An 18,377-nucleotide genomic window follows, 5' to 3' on the forward strand; every position below is an offset into this window, starting at 1 on the left:
TATTCTTTCATTGCTTCCTTTATTTAAATTCTCGTTTTTTCTTGATCACACTAATCTATTTCTCCTCCTATTCCTCTCTTCACTTTCCTCTTGTTTTCTCCTTCTCTGCATCACCTCAACTCCTTCTATTCATTTTTCTCCACCTTCCTCTTCTCCTCCTCTTCTCTATCACCTCATCTTCCATTCCTCTTTTTCCACTTTCTTCTTGTCCTCCTCCTCTTCTCCATCACCTCATCTCCTTCCTTTCCTCTTCTCCACCTTTCTCTTGCCCCTTCCCTCTCTCCATCACCTTTTCTCCTTCCCATCCTCTTTCTCCATCTTCCTCTTCTTTTCCATTTCTTCACCAGCCAATAGGATGGCAAGCCTCATATTTCCCACCAATAATCAGATTTATATTGGCGACTCAAGTCTCACACTCGTCGACCTAAATGCTCTCTTGAAGCTCTGGTGTGAGAGGCTTCATGGCCGGGCTGTAGCTGTTGAGGATAATATTATCTGCTGCAGCGGTGTAGTGTATTCACGCCCACACGGGATCCCACCTCCTGTGTGTTCATGTGGAGGCAGATATTGCTGTACTGTACACTGGCTGGAGTGGAGTTAATAGTGCTTGTTTGGTGTGTTTATGATACTTGTTAGTGTGTGTGTGTGTGTGTGTGTGTGTGTGTGTGTGTGTGTGTGTGTGTGTGTGTGTGTGTGTGTGTGTGTGTGTGTGTGCGTGTAAAGTACATCATATATGCAAGACTTCCTCCAGGTTCTCACCAGAGGGCCGTGAGCCAGTATGCAGCAGCTACACTAAGATGCTCAACTGGTCGTAGGATGCTCTGGGGTGTCTGGCGGCTTCAGCAACTTTATAGTCCATAGTCCGTGAGCTAGGTGTCAATTTTTGAGATTTGACTACCAAATCGAGTGGCAAAATGCCTTTTTATTTTTCAGTTGGCAAACAATGGTCTTATTTACCCGATTTCTGTCTAAAAATTATAATCCGTAAATCATTGGTACGAGTTGGGCAAAAATACAATCATGTATATTCCTTCCATATATATTTATGCAAAAAATGCTGAGAATAAAGACGTATACGGCTTATGACAGGAGTCTACCCTAGAGATGATCGTTCTCTAGACAGCTACACGTTTTCTATGATGAGGGAGCTTTGTGGCTGTAAAACGTAAATAGTTAAAATAGTTAAGGTAAAAATATAATCCGTTTTCTTAAGCACCATGTATGTTTTCTATGAAATGGGACCTCTCGAGAGATGGCGCGGCAGTCAGGGTTGTTCGCTGAGACAACCCACACGTCTTCTAAAGCGTTGACTTTAGGAATATGAAAGTAACTTAAAATGTGTTCTATCGTTAATGGTCATGGTTAATACAGTTTATCTTATTTCTGTTTGTTCCCGTCTTATTTGATTGTTTTTAATAAGCAAATAAAGTGGGTTAATCAATATAATATATTTTGGATACTTTTTGTCACCAGTGGACTGACACCACTTTGAGACATGTGTGGCGAAACGAATAAGTAAAACACAACCAAACTCTATTATACCACCGGGATGAGGTTTGGCTGGTTCGTTAAGTCTTGAATCTGCCTCCTTTCGCATTTATGAGAATTTTTTATCAACAGAGGCCTCTAACTAGACGAACCTACACGGAGGCTTATAGACAAACAGATATCCGGTGAAGAGACTGAAAATGACGAGTCTCCAAAGTATTATGAAGTGTTTGTAAGTGTAGTAAAGTGTTTATAAGTGTTGTAAACTGCTTGTTATAGTGTTTTATAAGTGATGTGTATTGTTGTTTGAGTCACGAATACTTTTGTGTCATAAGAAATTGTGGCCGCCAGAAACACCCATACGTGTCAGAGTGGTATAAAGTGTCATAAAGTAGCATAGGGTATTGAGAGTGTCATAATGTGTCACGTTAAGTTACAATGATTCATGTAATATCCAAAAGTTTTATAAAGTGCTTTTAAGTACCAGTAGATCTGATAAAGTGCCAATAAGTTGAATAAGTTGCGTATAATGACTAAAGATGTGGTGCACAATGAAAAAAGTTCTATCAAGTGTCAGGTGTTTTGAAATGTCTTAAGGTGTCAAAGTGTCATGAAGTGTCAAAGTGGCCTAAAGTGTCAGTTGCCTAAAGTGTTCTAAAGTGTCATTAATATCGTAAAGTGTTGCAAATTGTCTTGAACTAATGAAAAGTATAAAGTGTGTCATGGAGTACAGGAAGGTGTCATTAAGTGCCATGAGGTGTCATAAAAGTGTTAGGATTCTTGACATAATAAACAAGTTCTCTTAGTCATCCATTTGGTATAAACCAACGCTTAACTTCATTGGTTCATTGTTCTTGGAAGCTAATGTGAATAATCGTGTGTGTGTGTGTGTGTGTGTGATAGACGGCAAGTAATCTCAACTGGATTTTTCTTTTCTTTTTCCAGATAAGTGTGAGATAAAACAGCTCATCCAGGGACATTAACACACCGTAACTCAGGTACGTCCAAGTTATCGTATTCATTAATTAATTATCGATTTATTCATCAGCTAAGTCTGGAGACCTTCTCATCCTACAACAGTTTTAAAGGAACGTTACAGTTTTCCTCTCCATCTTTGAGGACGTCGGCGTCCCTCCCTTATCAGTGAGTCAACGTGATGCCCCCCACTCGTTCACGCGGACGTCGGACCCACTCCTTATCCTTACACCGTCTTTGTGGTTGTCTGTGGTCCCGTAGCTATCTATATGAAAGTTTCCTCCCCCCCCCCTCTCCTCCCGCCGTCAATGAGGGTATCGGAGTCCTCCCCCTCCCACCTTCTTCCTGTCAGAGCCTCACTTGTTTTAGAAGCATCCGTATCTCTCCTGCATGGAAAGTTCTTGCTTCATTGAGATAAAACGACCCTCACCATGCTGTCATGGTTTAATTATCTTGCTTCACAGGCTATTAGCTAATTGGCATCGTGTTTTGGAGGCGTCGTGTCCTTTCTATCAGCTGTTGATTCGCCAAACAGATCCCAGATCTAATTGGTAACAACCTAACCTAACCATTGGGATTGTAGCTTTGTAATAACAGGTCCCAATCCCAGTTCACTACCAATTCTATTGAATACCAATTTTAATGGGCTCCAACCGTAATGCTCAGGGTCATAATGCCTCAGGGGCGGTTGGGATTAAGGTCTTTTGGGGCAGAGAACCATTTGATCTTGAAAATTCTCAGTATTGACCATCACAGCTCAGCATTAGAGACCAATGTCTTCAGTGAGTTGAGTCTTCTCTTTTAGATGTGCGGGGGCGTCCTCACACTCATGCCTCAGGAACGTCCTCACACCTCGGGAGCATTGGACCACCTCCTCGTGTTTCAAGAACGTCAAAGTATTTTTCAATGTAATTTTTAGGGACGCCACGTTTTTCTAAGCTTGCATTATACACCATTTTTTTAAGTTTTATGAAGATAGAAAGTCATTCGTTTCACTGTATTAGAAGCGTCGTTCCTTGTTGACCGGTGTTAAATCTTTATCTCTCGTTATTCCTCCCGGACCGAAAGTTTAGGGACATATAGCAATGATGCTGTGTGTTTGTCCGTCCGTCCGTCCGTCTCTCCATCTGTGCGCCCGTCAGTAAATCCGAGATAAAGTTCATATCCACTTTGTAACTCGCCACAGTTGCGATGGCTTAATTTCAGTATTAGTGTGAGAGCATAAATTTGGGGAGGGTCTTACTGGGCAGTACTGGGCGTGTTGATAGTTCAGGGACTTCAGAGATCAAGGCAGTATTTCAGATAATCAAGGTTGTATTAATGATTATTTTGGGGAGAAGGCCTTTAGAAAAAAAAACGTTTTGAGGGGTAAACTACTTAAAAGATTTCATTATTGTTATTTAAATATTTTCACCTGGTTACATGATGAGTTAATGACAAATGTAGTATTTCTTGGGTTTATTGAAAGATCAGCTGACTTAGGACCTATCTGAGTCATAGACCTAACCTGACCTTTTTTGTGTACGGGAAGTAAGAAAAACAATGCTTAACATAAACAAATATAACAACAACACGTAACATAAACCCAGATCAAATTAACAACACAAAACACATCTGCCATGGCCCCTGGGCCTAGATAAACCACATACACGTCTATACCTTGCCATGACCCGATGAAGTCAATTTTGTTGCACGTCATATCGATCTATGTTGAGTTTCTACCTCATTCAGAGCGAACCTTCCTCCTGGTGGCCTTCCAAATGGGTTCCACTTAGATGTAACACAATATGTACTCAAGACTATTTACAATATTCATTTACCGGGATGATTAAACACAAATATGTTACAGTATAGGGAAATATATTTCGGCAAAAATGAAGATATATATATATATATATATATATATATATATATATATATATATATATATATATATATATATATATATATATATATATATATATATTGCAGTAGAGGGAAATAGATTACAGTGTAGGGAAATATACCACACTTGCCATGAATACAAACATCAGTACTAAGAGAGTTGTGTCTCAGCATCAGCGTGTTGACAAAAGAGCATCAGTTGTAAACACAGCATCCAACACTAAGGGTCCGAGTGACTTGTGATGATCCATTACCACCTGTATGACTGGAGGTGAGGAGTGAGTGGGGGTGAGGAGTGAGTGGGCATGAGGAGTGAGTGCGACTGAGCAGAAGAGTGAGAGGAGATACTACAGGTAGAGTGAAACACAGTACTGTATACATGCCCCGTCACACAACACCTGCATACTTTTATATACAGCTAGAAAAGTATGTACAAAACAGCATAGCACAAAGTCTATTAAAACTTTCTCTTAAATTTATTGTTATTTATTGCGTAAGATGCTTAAAATAGGAAGTGGAAAAAGCAGGAACTCACAATGTACAATCTGAAGAAAATAACGAGGAAGGTGACTAAATTAATGTACTTCTTATGTACTTTTATGAACACGTATTAGGTGACGCCATATCACCAGAACTCATAATTAAATGGAAGTTTTTAATGAGTAAACGTGAAATTCATGTCAACATCATATTTTCATTAGAATTAACCATGTAGGCTCCCTATTTTTCCGTAATATCCAAGAGGAAGGTTATTTTTTTATTTATGATTTTGTATCCAGATAAAAGTGAAATGCAATTTACTGTTTCTGTCACCAAACCGCGAACTGAGTATCTGTCGTCTCCCTCAACAGCTGCTGGTCTCTGATATTACTGTGTTTTTTTTTTTTATAAATTATGTTAACTTAAAAGGCTTGACAAAACCAAAAGTAGTTATTGTTCTTGTTTTATTTATTGTTTCATAAACATAAAACTCAAATCTTGGTAGCCAAAAGTTTTAGTTTTTACTGATTTTTTTGTTTCTTCGTGAATAAATAAACATCCCAGTAAGTTCTGTAAAAGTCAGAAATGCATTTGTTTGTTTTCATGATTAAGTTATCGAAATCCTTTTAACCCAAGCTGTGGTGACCTGCTTTAGCTATCTCTCAGAGGCAGCTACTGTGGGTTCATGTTAGGTAATGGGTCAGGCAGAAGTGGAAAATAGGGTAACAGGACAACACTGGTTTGGTTATGCATCTGTTGAGCATTACATTGGTCATCGAAAAAAGAATTCCCTCATCTTAATATATAACCATTTAAAATCTGGGCATTGTTTTTCGATGACGTTAAATGATTTCCTTAGTATACGCTGCCTAGGCTCCAGACTTTCAAGGGTTCGTATGATGACTACTTGTAAATGGTTGACTTGAAACTAAGAAAAAAAAGACACGACGCCTCGAATAAACATTAAGATAACATCAAGTCCTTAGCAACTGGATAAATTTACGTAGCAACTGTAAAGCGACAAAATTAAGAAAGATGAACTTCTAGTGGGTACCCGCTTGTAACGCTGTGCAGGTGTTAATGGCAGGTGAAGAAACAACTGTAACTCACCCGTCAATGAGAGGAGACTGAGTGAGGAGGTTGTGGGCAGCAGCAAGTCGCTCCTGGTGTGAGGCTTTAGCGGACACCCTGATTGGTAGGGGACTGGCCCAACACCCTGCCACCACTACCACCATCACAACCACCACGTACATCCCTGAAACACCAGATCACAATATTAACAACAAGTTATAGTCCAGTAAAATCTGTAACACAAGAGAATATACATCATAATTACATCCCCAAACTAGTTCAATGGTTGTTAGGGAGACCCGCATGTGTGTTAAAGCGTCCTTGTTGAGAGTGTGTGTGTCCCCAGGGTGAGTAAGATAATCCCCAAAGAATCTTAAGGATTTTCATGGCACTTAGAAGAGAATAGTTATCCCCCAGGAGCCCAGATAAGTATTATAGTAAACATTTCCTCACTTTTGTACCAACACACGCAACAACACTTTTAGGCTATGTCATACATTATGTTTATTGTAAGTATATTGTAAGTTACTTTATTATATTTGTTTCCCACCGTGTCATCATCCTCCCACCGTGTCATCATCCTCCCACCGTGTCATCATCATCCCACCGTGTCATCATCCTCCCACCGTGTCATCATCCTCCCACCGTGTCATCATCCTCCCACCGTGTCATCATCTTCCCACCGTGTCATCATCCTCCCACCGTGTCATCATCCTCCCACCGTGTCATCATCCCACCACCGTGTCATCATCCTCCCACCGTGTCATCATCCTCCCACCGTGTCATCATCCTCCCACCGTGTCATCATCCTCCACCGTGTCATCATCCCACCGTGTCATCATCCTCCCACCGTGTGTAATCCTCCACCGTCATCCCCACCGTGTCATCATCCCACCGTGTCATCATCCTCCCACCGTGTCATCATCCTCCCACCGTGCCATCCTCCCACCGTGTCATCATCCTCCCACCGTGTCATCATCCTCCCACCGTGTCATCCTCCCACCGTGTCATCCTCCTCCCACCGTGTCATCCTCCCACCGTGTCATCATCCTCCCACCGTGTCATCCTCCAGTGCCATCCTCCCACCGTGTCATCATCCTCCCACCGTGTCATCCTCCCACCGTGTCATCCTCTCACCGTGTCATCCTCCCACCGTGCCATCCTCCCACCGTGTCATCCTCCCTCTCAGTGGCACCAGTCAAGTGTTCTCAGACAGAGTCGTAATAAACCTCAAGTTGCCTAAGTCACCTTCCCTCCCTCCCTCACACACACACTCTCTTATCAAGCCTTTCATCCCGTCTTAAGAGGACCTACAGCAAGAGGGAGGCAGGTAAGAGTCTCCTACCCCCCCCACCCTAACCCTCCTGCTGACCCGCCACTTGTAGATGCAACTTAATATTCCACTAAGGAGAATCAGCCTCTTTGTACCAGCCCTTACAGGTAAACTGATATTTACCTTAATATCTTTTTACCTGTCCACCAATATTGTCTCTTGTTAACACCTGGGATTGTTTTTGTTTGTTTCATTCATTTAATTTTTTTATATTTCCTTTTTATGCTTATCATTCTCGGTGTTTTCTATTGTTTCATATTTATACATCTTTCTTTTACTGTTTTTTTATGTTTGTTATTTATGGTTTTATGGTTTTGTGGTTTTGTGTGTGTTTTACTCTTGTTTTTCTGTGAACACTCACTGTTATAGAGAGAGAGAGAGAGAGAGAGAGAGAGAGAGAGAGAGATACCCATACAGTAGATATTACTCTCACCAACCACAGCATCTATCATCATTCATTCTACCCGTCTCCCTCTTTCGCGTCACTTTCTCCATCACACCTCCCTCACAGTTCCCTCAAACTTCCATACACCTCCATCACACTTTTTCCCTTACTCTTACCTCACACCTCACCCACACCTCCCTCACACCTAACCCACACCTAACCCACACCTCCATCACACCTAACCCACACCTAACCCACACCTAACCCACATCTCCCTCACACCTAACCCACACCTAACCCACACCTCCCTCACACCTAACCCACACATATCCCACACACCTCCATTGTCCTCAGCTCAGTCCCATACTGCATCTCCTCACTTGACTCATGTAATCCACACCACTCAGTATTCCACCCTCCACCTTACTCACCTCCACCCTGGCCAGCTGCTATCTGAGGTCATTCCAACGCTATTTTTTTTCCTATTTTTTTTGTTTTATTCTAGTAGATTATAATGTGAAAAAGAGAACTATTGTAGTGAAGGTAACCAACGTGTGCATTCAACAGGTATCACTGAGGCGCCACAATAAGCCTGAAATATATGTGGTTTGGAATGGATATGTGGGAAGGGGTACAAGTGTGCAGTATATTCTATGTATGTTGTTTCTGGGCTTGAAAATTAATAAGAATCATCCCAGGACTGATAACTTCCATCAGATAAATGTCCTTCGTCCTATTACACATCATCGACATGTAAGAGTCTTGATGGAACTGGTCTCTCGTGATAGGATTTTGAATATGTATTTTATTAAGTAATTGAGAATAATAAGACAAAACTCCTCTCTTAAGGACAACAAGTTATTGTTCGTAAAAGTTGAATTCGCTTCCAGGAGTTGTAACTCGAGAAAATTACAAGTATTATCCCTTGATGCATAAGTGGAACACGTATATACGGTACATACGAAGCTCTCAGTGACTCTGCAGGACACCATGCGGCCTGCACTGTGTGTATCTGTGAGCGACGGTGACACTTTCGGGCGTGGGAGAGTGCCAGCTGGTCCAGTGGGCCAGCAAGACATGTCCCAGTGAGCGACGGTGACACTTTCGGGCGTGGGAGAGTGCCAGCTGGTCCAGAATGCCAGTAAATAACTTTGGTAATTCCACCTTTCCTCCGGGGGGAGGGGGGGGGGGCAGCACCCCGAGTGGAGATACATACATAGTTCCTATAACATTAAGTCTCCTCTCTCTCTCTCTCTCTCTCTCTCTCTCTCTCTCTCTCTCTCTCTCTCTCTCTCTCTCTCTCTCTCTCTCTCTCTCTCTCTCCTGACCACGACACAATGACCCATAAAAAGTGCGTCAGAAAGGTAATTTTATGTTCCTTTATGATATCCTCTTGTTGTTAAATCATTAGTTCCATCTCTAAAATAATGTGAGAATTTCATAACGAAGCGCATCGTTATTTTATCGTTCTCTTAGTAAATATATTATCCCAGCGTTTGTAGAGCATTGTTCGTTACGCAATTTATTTTCGTCACTCGAGTAGTGTCTCAATTGTTAGTTAAATATACAGGTATGTTTATTTGTTCTAAGGTTTATTATTATTATTATTATTTACAAAGTTTACATAACTCCATTAACAGATATATGTATATGGACAGGTAGTGCTTTGGGTTCACAACATTTGTCTCATTGTTTAGGAACATGTGGCGAGATATATGGCCTGAACGCTGACATGAGGACTTTGCTTGTTGGGTGTGAGAGTCATTTCCTTTTAGACTGAATCGCTGGTCAGAAATTGTTAATCCTCTTGACGATATATGACATAATAAATTTTTTCTTCATTTTGAATTTTCAGATTACTAATTTAATTTAACGTGCAGCAGAATATAGCTTTATGATTTAAAATGCTTGCCCTTTCATACAAGGCTTTTGTTAAATGAATATAAGGCGAAATAATAATAATAATGAGTTTTCCAGCTTTATTTTACCGAGTTATGACTCCTGTTAGAGTTGCAAATTTTGCTGGGCAAAAATCTCTTTAATTAATAGTGTGTAAAACATTTATTATATTGTAATACTGATAAACATTTGGATATCTATAAAGTTTGTTTTACTTATATTAATAGCATTAGGAACTATGAATTGAATTAACCAATTTCGAATTTTTAAACTATTGTAGAGAACATTCTTCCCAACTCCAATATTGGCTCAAAACTAATAAAAGAAAAAGACTGAAATCTCTAAAGTCTGGCTGCAGGTCAAACACGAGGATGTTAGATTTGAAAAAGGAATTTTTTTAGAACGAGGTCGACTATTGTTTGGGAATAGTTTTAAATTGCCACTTGGTCGAGGAGGTGGTGTGGGGTTATGGTGTCGGAGGGAGGTTGCGTGGTGCCTCCCGCCCTGGGGTAATATATGTTCCTCTCACTCTCTCCTCCTTGCCTCTCCTTACCGCCAGCAGGCAACACAGTAGACTTTATGACATATACAGTATATATATATATATATATATATATATATATATATATATATATATATATATATATATATATATATATATATATATATATATATATATATATATATATAACCACAAGGAAAGAAGAAAACACGAAGTTCCCAAGCGCTTTCGTGTAATTCACATCTTCAGGGTGAGTACAGTCACCAAGCTGCTCACCCTGAAGAATGTGAACCACAACTATATTTTCTTTCCTTGTGGTTATCAGCATATACCTAGATCACGCGCACCTACAGTGATTTACTTGCATATATATATATAGGGAAGTATTTCACATTATCGACATGTAAGAGTCTTGAACGAACTAATCTGTCGCGATAAGATTTTTTAGTTGCATTTTTTTAAGTAATAGAAAATAATAAGAAAAAACGCCTCTCTTAAGGACAGCAAGTGTTCTATGTTCGTAAAAGGTGAATTCGCATAAGTGGAACACGTATGGGCGACACGCACCTCCATACCAAATTTCAGTTATTTTTTTCAAAACGAAGTGAATAAGGATTACACACACACACACACACACACACGCACACACACACACACATACACACACACACTGTAACTCTACACTGTATTTGTATCGCTAAGTCGACATACACGTCTGATGCTTACCTCTGTTTCCCGGAACACGTATATATACGAAATAAGTCATCCTTGACCTATACCCACACCAGGATGAACTAATTCCCTCCGTAATTAGCTTTACCTCCTACCTCCCTCCTTCCCCCCTGTTCCCCCCTCCCTTCCACCACCCTCTCTCTCTCCCGCTTATACCTTTCCTCTCTCCTCCTCCTCCTGCACCAAGACCATCGCTGTGTGACAAGATAAATTACCTCCAGTATTGTGCACGCTAAACCAGGAGAGTGACCTTTTTCGATTACCTTTGACCTTGACCTCTGCATTATGGTGAGTGAAAAAAAAAGTTATCGTTCCAGGCCAAGGTCAGCCTGGTTGAAAATTTACATAAATATCGACCAGGCAAGACAGACACACACAGACACACAAAGAGATAGACAGATTAAATGCACCAAACAAGAATAACTGTGGAGGCAAGGAGACAGACAGACAGACAGACAGACCAATGCAAAATATATTGGATACATATCTCCTCTCTTATTCCTCTAAATAACCCTTCTTCTATTGTACACTCTCTCCCTCTCTCTCACATAACTCTCTTCTCTCCCACGTCCTTCTCTTCTCCCACCTACACTCAAACCTCCCATGAACGCTATGAATTTTGTGGGCTTATCGATATCGCCTTCCTATTGGCCAATTTATTCTCGCCTTTTGTAAGAGAGACCCCCCCCGCCCCCAAAGTCTTCCTGCTAAATTCTCTCAATATTTTTCTAATTTTTTCTTTCTAAACTGTTATGAAGACCTTTTAAAACGGCTATTGAGGGTATAAGACACGAGTTATTAATTTTAGTTTAGTTTAACAAATTTATTGGCAGAGCTTGTAGTACAGTTTGCCTATTCTGAGTAATTCAGTCAGGTCTTGACACTGAGGGTGGTATCACTTCTCACTGCCACGCAGGACAGAGGTTCATACACAAAGAAATACATCATATTCATTAACAGCTATAAATATATAGAGGTCAGATTCATATGGGTAATGTCACTGTTCACTGTCACTGGTCAGTTATGAAATTAAATTCTAAGTTGGGAACCTCAAGTGTCCAGGTGTTGATTTTATTGCTAGTGATGTTAATAATGAGGAGAGTTTACTTCTAGTGGTGTTAGTAGTGAGGAGAGTTTACTTCTAGTGGTGTTAGTAGTGAGGAGAGTTTACTTCTAGTGATGTTAGTAGTGAGGAGAGTTTACTTCTAGTGGTGTTAGTAGTGAGGAGAGTTTACTTCTAGTGGTGTTAGTAGTGAGGAGAGTTTACTTCTAGTGGTGTTAGTAGTGAGGAGAGTTTACTTCTAGTGATGTTAGTAGTGAGGAGAGTTTACTTCTAGTGATGTTAGTAGTGAGGAGAGTTTACTTCTAGTGATGTTAGTAGCGAGGAGAGTTTACTTCTAGTGATGTTAGTAGTGAGGAGAGTTTACTTCTAGTGATGTTAGTAGCGAGGAGAGTTTACTTCTAGTGATGTTAGTAGCGAGGAGAGTTTACTTCTCGTGCAATAAATTCGAACACCTTCTATTCACGTCAACAACTTATACAAATTCTATATTATTTCCCATAATTTTGGAAGTTTCAAGATCAATTAAGTAGTAAATATTCGTAATGTTTCTCACCAATAAAGAAAATGGTCACCGCCTTTCGGTTAGAAAACGGAGCACGATAGCTAGAGGGGAAACTACAGTAATATTTGTTATAAATTTTTCAAGATATAACAAAGATATGTGCAGGTCGTCCACAGATCCTTCCAATAATATCGTTTAGACTATTACCACTTCTCTCAGGATCCCTAAAACTCTAATCCGTCGAGGTATTTCCCTTTATTGTCAAAATCCCTCAACCTTTCAGCTGATTTTGTTTACTCTAGGGAGGTAGACCATGGAAGTTTGGGTCACTACTATGACTGGTCGACACAGTGCAGGGAATTATGAGTCTTCTATTCGATGACTGACGAAAATATATCGTAATGGTACATAAAAGTGTATAATCATGGTACATAAAATACTTACTCGTAGTGTATAAAATTTTAAATTTTGGTGAGTTAGGTAAATATATTGGTAAATAAAGTTTATAATAACGGTGCCGGTATATATTCATTGTACATAAAGTAAATAATAATGTTACATAAAATATATAATAATGGAAAATGAAATATGTTATAATGATACATAAAATAGCTCATAATAGTATAAGAAATATATAATAACAATAATGGTGGTGGCATAACCCGACTGTATTAAAGGTACAGCCTCTTACACCTTTCTGTTTATCATATAGACGAGGCTCGCAACGATCTATCTAAGACGCCGGATTCCTTATTTTTCGGGTAGACTTGTGTTAATAATACCCACACACACACACACACACACACACACACACACACACACACACACACACACACACACACGTACGCACACGCTTCATGCCTAATTCTGTTAGACTGAAAGAGCTAATTTGAAGTCTAGAATGCAGTAAGTCAAAAGGTCTGGGCACACAAGAGCTCAAGAGAGGCATTTCCCTGGAGGAGCCTCAGCGAGAACACGTATGCTTAAAACTAAAACACTTAAATTAAAGCTGGATCATTACGTCAAAGTTTCAAAGTTCTTAAAATAGAGATAAACAGAGACATCAAGTTAACAGGCGATGAACATGATCAATAAACAAATGCTAAATTAATCAATGATATGGTGTTAATTTAACGTGTTGTCGTGAAGGAGACGGTAAACATGCCAAGAATCCCGACGGTGGTGAGGGCGTGGTAGAGAGACACGACTTTGACTAACGAGGTAAACATTGTCTACATTGTCTATAGCTGCAGGACTTGAAGAAGAAAAGATAACAGGTGGATGTAAACACACACACACACACAAACACACACACAGATAACGAGCTACACTCAGATGTTCCACCACCACACATCCCCAATTGACCTACGATGACATCTGGGAGTGCCCATGACTTTTCTTTTGAAATTCCATTCTTAACCTTTACCAACCAAAACTCACTTATACTCAGGACTAGCACTCTGTGGAACTCCCTGCCTCAAAATGTTTTTCTTTCATATAACTTCCATCAGTTCAAATCATCCTGCTTCAACTCTCTTCAGCCTCCGGCAGAGAGACGGCTCCGTGAATATATTTGACAACGACACTTGCCTGCACTTTTTATTTGTTGAAAAGAACTTCGTTTGTTCCCAGAAAATGTGAACGCATACCAGAGCTTGGCATGTTAGTGTTCAAATTTTTCATTGTGGTTACCTGCACAGGAGTGCGGCGGCTGACTGGACACAGCACTCGCCTCTGTCCAAAGGATCGTTGGTTCGCGCTGAGTGGACTGGGGTTTTACTCGGCTGTTCTCGGGTATCTAACTTTACTATTGCAGAAACAGAGGTGTTCGAGTGCAGTGCCGGCCACTGCTTCCATGAGCAGTACCAAAGGCTCAGTATATACTGTAGTGTCCTGTATTCACACTGTCTTTAACGAGCCGGCAGGCCTATGAAACCAATTTTATAGGCCTATATCTAGTAATTTCTTTCATTGTATCGACTAATGATGGTGGTAAATATATACACACAAAGTCGTACGAGAGTGACACACATATACACAAGTCATACGGCAGTCATAAATACTTACTAAACTAAATAGTTAAGCAATGAACAGACTACGACACATAACAGTAATAACACATAACAGTAATAACACACACAAAGACACATCAGAAAGAGTTAAATACACAAACACAAGACCATACTATCTCCCTCCCAGCACTGACTGTAAACGAAATCAGTTAAGAACATGAGGGACCCCAGAGATAAAGGCAAATACCCCGAGGGATCTTCAAGACGGGTAATATTATCTTCGATGACATTATGGACTAGAGGCTGAGGGCGAGACCTGGATATATAATCTCCTTATACCTTGAATAACAATGTATTTAGTGAGACGCAATCTGATACTCCAAAGTAAAAAATTCTCTCTCTCTCTCTCTCTCTCTCTCTCTCTCTCTCTCTCTCTCTCTCTCTCTCTCTCTTTGGATATTACTAATGCAATGTTGCGAGCCGTATACAGTGAGTCACAGCAGAGAGACAAGAGGAGACTGAGGAACATTTGAATAGGCTGATGATAGATACTGAGAGACTATGACGAGATGTGAGAGATGTTAGGGGGTGAGTGATGAGATACACTTGAGAGGCGTGGGAGACTCCGGTTGGTAGTAATGAGATATGTAAGATGCGAGAGATACTGTACACCACTAGGAGACGTGTGAGAGATACTTTACACCACTAGGAGACGTGTGAGAGATACTTTACACCACTAGGAGACGTGTGAGAGATACTGTACATCATTAGGAGACATGCAAGGTGCTGTACACAACTAGGAGACGTTTGAGAGATACTGTACACCACTAGGAGACGTTTGAGAGATACTGTACACCACTAGGAGACGTGTGACAGATACTGTACACCACTAGGAGACGTTTGAGAGATACTGTACACCGCTAGGAGACATGAGAAATACTGTACACCACTAGGAGACATGAGAGAGATACTGTACACCACTAGGCGAAATGAGAAATACTACAAAAAGAGAGATACAAATAATACGCCAAAAAAAAATCCTACATTTTATACAGGAAAAAGGGTAATATTTTTTCCACACTGAAGAAGTATTGGTAATAACAGCGTAGAACAACCTCGGGAAAATGTTTGCTCTTGCATTACTCAAAGCTCTGACTACCTTAGGAACAAATACATGCTATTAACTGCACCAGGTTGCATAAAATCCTCGTTAACATAATGAACTAAGTACAAAATAATTTGCATAATTAGTTTGTACGTGAATTAATTGGCTTAACGTATACAGTGGTTTAATTTCAACACAACTTTATTATTTTGTGATAAACTAGGAAAAAGTCGGGATTGTTGTGGTATTTTGACAGGATTAAAATATAATACGTCTTTTAATATTAGGAACATATTCTAATTATTCAAAAAAAATATCTAAATATTCGGTTTAGATGTTTTGAGTTAGATACGGAACAATGTTTATGAATGTTGTGTCACACTAGTGTTACCTACCTAACGCCTATAGTGACTATGTTTTATTATACACGCATAAGAGTTAAACCTTATAGGTGTGTGTTCAAGAGAGAGAGAGAGAGAGAGAGAGAGAGATTCCTGGTAATAAACGGAGATGTATAAGAATAACAGACACTACCACAGAAAGGAGAATCATATTTGAAACTTCCAAAAAATAAAAAAAAAATAAATTAAATGTCTGGATTATATTTGGCTGTATCCAGAATTTTAGAATCATATTGTTTTTATCTTTTATGGTGTTTGTAATTCTCCTATCGTGTGTTTGAATGTCTGTCTGTAACGAAAAAAGTCCTCATACGTTCATATGTATCAATGTAAAGCTTTCATTAAGTATTTCTTGTGTGAAGTGATACATGATTATTGACAAAGTATACATAAGAGGATTGTGATTTTATCTATTTATCTTAAGTATTTTCAATCAATTAAAAACAAAATCTGAAATTGTCTCTTTGCATTCATCTGTAGTCTATGTAAATGGTCATGTGGTAACTGTACTGTAACATGACTTAGAGGAACACTGAGAGGCCTCTTTTTAAGAAGGTAAACATTAAAAAACAAAAACAATTATACAAAAAAAAATTAATCATATAATAGAAAATAAAAAAAAATCAACAATTATTTCAAAATTTTAGCAACAACAAAAATATGATTTAAACCAATAAATTGCAAAAAAAGAAAACCTAACTCGGAAAGATTATTTGGCTTCTACTAACAATAACGTCAATAACTTCAATAACAACGTCGTCTAGTTTTATTATAAAGGTTCATGATGAAATTTCCATAATACTTGATCGCCTACTGTCTCCTCGCTGAAGTTGGTAAGGTAGACGCGGCTCTCACGCCATCAATCACGGGGAGGGGTGGAAACTTTTGTCTCTCAGTCTGTGGTGTTTGGGTTAAAAATCTCGAGAACAAAACGAAAAGTATAAAAGACCAAACTACTGAAGGTGTGGACCGCAACGACTCTTATATCTCGGTGTGGTTTTTTTTATAAAATCCTAAAACTTGGGTTTGTTTATAAGAGCTTTTGTTTTGTTTAGTTTACAGGAGTTTTTGTTTGGGTTTGTTTCCTGTCTCATTATTATTTTTTTATGTAGTTATTAGTAATCTCCATCTTTCTCAGTTTTTTATGAATAATTTGTCACCTTAACAAAAATTAGAACAATCGGTTTCGTTTTTTTTTAGCTGGTTTTAAACGGTGGCTTAAACTGTGATTCCTCATCTGATCTAACATGACGGTGGATTAGACTTAGTTGGTTAATTCGTTTTGTATTTTAAAAGTTTATTAAGTTTTAAAACAAGATATCACATCTCATAAGTGTCACGTTCTCATAGTATTGGAACAAAACACAGGCGACGCTTTTAGTAAATTGCCTCTACGTATTACCAAATAGTCTCACTAATTAAACAGCCGATTTGCATTAGTTTGACACCTGATTCGCTCCAGTAAGTGTGTTAAGTCAGTCAGTATGTCAGTTAGTGTTATGTCAGTCGGTAAGTCACTTGTGTGTTAATGTTGTTACGTCATCTGGCCACACTAACCCCACATCCATCACCTGTTGTAAATTAAACCATATCCAACACCTGTTGTAAATCACCCCACCTCCACCACCTGTTGTAAATCACCCCACCTCCACCACCTGTTGTAAATCACCCCACCTCCACCACCTGTTGTAAATTAACCCACATCCACCACCTGTAAATTACCACCACCTTCATCACCTGTTTGTAAATTAAAGTTTCACCATCATCAGCACAGAACACCAGCAAAAGGTAAACACACTTTTAAAATGAAATAAACACAATCCTTGGCCAAGTACCTAAGCGAAGACACCAGCACGTTCAGATTATATGTGGTCGAGTTATTCTTGATGATATACTATATGACATTATCTTCTAATGGAACTCCAAAAGAAATTGTACAGTATTGCTTAAAAGAAATTGGGGTACGTGACTGGTAGTGTGGAGTGTATGAGTATGGAGCATTACTATAGTGTGGATGGAGCATTACTGTATTGTGGAGTGTATGAGTATGGAGCATTACTATAGTGTGGATGGAGCATTACTGTATTGTGGAGTGTATGAGTGTGGAGCATTACTATAGTGTGGATGGAGCATTACTGTATTGTGGAGTGTATGAGTGTGGAGCATTACTATAGTGTGGATGGAGCATTACTGTAGTGTGGAGTGTATGAGTGTGGAGCATTACCGTAGTGTGGAGTGTATTAATTTAGGGGTAATGGAATCAAGTTTAAAGGTACGACTGATGACTTGATTTCCTTAACCATTTAAACAATACAGTGAACCCCCTTCCTCCATATAACGGAATTCTCTCTCTCCATTTAATCCGCTAGATGGGGGTTTCACATCTAATGGATCCTCGATATAATGGACTTTCCTCTCCATATAAACCGTTAAACAGAGGTTTCACTGTATACAAAGACTGATATATGAGTCTATCTATCAATATAATGTTAGTGTCAAAACGGGATAGTGTGTGTGTGTGTGTGTATGTGTGCGTGACGTCTTT

The 18,377-nt window shown here is 39.4% G+C and overlaps 1 protein-coding gene across 1 annotated transcript in view; it reads right to left on the reverse strand.

Annotated features, from left to right (window-relative positions):
• LOC121861432 (dipeptidase 1-like) overlaps window positions 1–18,377 on the reverse strand; it is a 127,876-nt gene that overhangs the window by 102,515 nt on the left and 6,984 nt on the right. The window contains exon 2 of the mRNA XM_042359155.1: window positions 5,938–6,082. Within this exon, the coding sequence (XP_042215089.1) occupies window positions 5,938–6,080 (143 nt within the window). The 5' untranslated portion in view covers window positions 6,081–6,082. The remainder of the gene's footprint in view (window positions 1–5,937; window positions 6,083–18,377) is intronic.

Source organism: Homarus americanus, unplaced genomic scaffold (assembly GCF_018991925.1).
Source record: "Homarus americanus isolate GMGI-L3 unplaced genomic scaffold, GMGI_Hamer_2.0 scaffold24260, whole genome shotgun sequence".
Lineage (NCBI taxonomy): Eukaryota > Metazoa > Arthropoda > Malacostraca > Decapoda > Nephropidae > Homarus > Homarus americanus.